This window comes from Amphiprion ocellaris, chromosome 15, assembly GCF_022539595.1.
Source record: "Amphiprion ocellaris isolate individual 3 ecotype Okinawa chromosome 15, ASM2253959v1, whole genome shotgun sequence".
In the NCBI taxonomy this organism is placed as follows: domain Eukaryota; kingdom Metazoa; phylum Chordata; class Actinopteri; family Pomacentridae; genus Amphiprion; species Amphiprion ocellaris.
The window spans coordinates 34826824-34828308 of record NC_072780.1 but is presented as its reverse complement, the minus strand read 5'-3'; the positions used below and the strand labels follow the sequence as shown (position 1 = coordinate 34828308).

Sequence of the window (1485 nt, the reverse complement as noted above, 5' to 3'; positions counted from 1 at the left end):
AGTTCATGACTACAGCAGAACATTTTAAAGCTAATATCTGCTTATTATTTACTTCTACCTCCATCACAGCTGCAGTTTTAATTCTCAGAACGTTCTGCAGAGTTCTACTAACATTTCAGCAGGAGGTTTTATTTTTGTTCCCTGAATGTTCCTCTAAAAGTTTGGATAATGAAGCACGTTCTAAAAATGTTTGGAGGGAACTTTGTTTGACAGTTGTGCTGTAACAATCTGAAAACTTCCTCTGTTCTAATGCAAAACTGTGGAACATTTTAGAGATTCCATCATATGTTCCTTCAACAACATCCATAAAACATCCTCAGAACATTCCATAGTGAACTCTGGATTCTCCATGAAAACAACCAGAACTGTGAAATGAAGTTTCTGTTTTTGTGTCATTCTGCCTGCAGTGAGAGGACAAGAGGAAGAAGAAAAAGAATATGAAGAAGAAGAACAGTAAAAGTGCTGAGGATCATTAGAGACTTTTATTTGACTTTCCTGATCTAATTAATCTAATTCCTTCAGTAATTAGTGGCTGACTCCAGGATGAACCCTCAGAAAGAGTTCCTCTGGTCCCTCTGGTTCTTCCTCCGGTTCCTCTGGTTCTTCCTCCGGTTCCTCTGGTTCCTCTGGTTCTTCCTCCGGTTCCTCTGGTTCTTCCTCCGGTTCCTCTGGTTCCTCTGGTTCTTCCTCCGGTTCCTCTGGTTCCTCTGGTTCTTCCTCCGGTTCCTCTGGTTCTTCTTCCAGTTCCTCTGGTTCTTCCTCCGGTTCCTCTGGTTCCTCTGGTTCTTCCTCCGGTTCCTCTGGTTCTTCCTCCGGTTCCTCTGGTTCCTCTGGTTCTTCCTCCGGTTCCTCTGGTTCCTCTGGTTCTTCCTCCGGTTCCTCTGGTTCCTCTGGTTCTTCCTCTGGTTCCTCTGGTTCTTCTTCCAGTTCCTCTGGTTCTTCCTCCGGTTCCTCTGGTTCCTCTGGTTCTTCCTCCGGTTCCTCTGGTTCCTCTGGTTCTTCCTCCGGTTCCTCTGGTTCCTCTGGTTCTTCCTCTGGTTCCTCTGGTTCTTCCTCTGGTTCCTCTGGTTCTTCCTCTGGTTCCTCTGGTCAGTCTGTGTGTGTGTGTGTGTAGGTGTAGGTGTGCGTGCGTGCGTGCGTGCGTGCGTGCGTGCGTGCGTGCGTGTGTGTGTGTGCGTGCGCGTGCGTGCGTGTGTGTGTCTCGGATGTTTGGCTTTTTTAGATGAGAAAGCTTCGTTTTTCATTTTCTTCCTGCCTTTAATGAGTCAGATCTTCTAAAAAAAGCCTCCAGGATCAGATCTTCTAAAAAAAGCCTCCAGGATCAGATCTTCTAAAAACAGCCTCCAGGATCAGACCATCCCTCCTCAGGGCTGCAAGCCATGAGTTTGGGCTCCTGCCTGAAGCTGGTAGCAGAAGACACCAGATGGAGGAACAGGGTGGGTTAAAGAGTGGACGTCATGGACAAACAGAGCAGAGAAACGATGA

At 47.0% G+C, this 1485-nt stretch overlaps 1 protein-coding gene across 1 annotated transcript; it reads right to left on the bottom strand.

Annotated features, from left to right (window-relative positions):
* Positions 1-525: 525 nt before the first annotated feature.
* On the bottom strand, positions 526-1050 carry LOC129350633 (protein TsetseEP-like; the record flags this gene model as incomplete). The annotated part of the gene is made up of 1 exon (XM_055017703.1): positions 526-1050. A coding segment is annotated over one exon (525 nt), but the record flags the coding sequence as incomplete, so codon positions are not given.
* Positions 1051-1485: the final 435 nt, after the last annotated feature.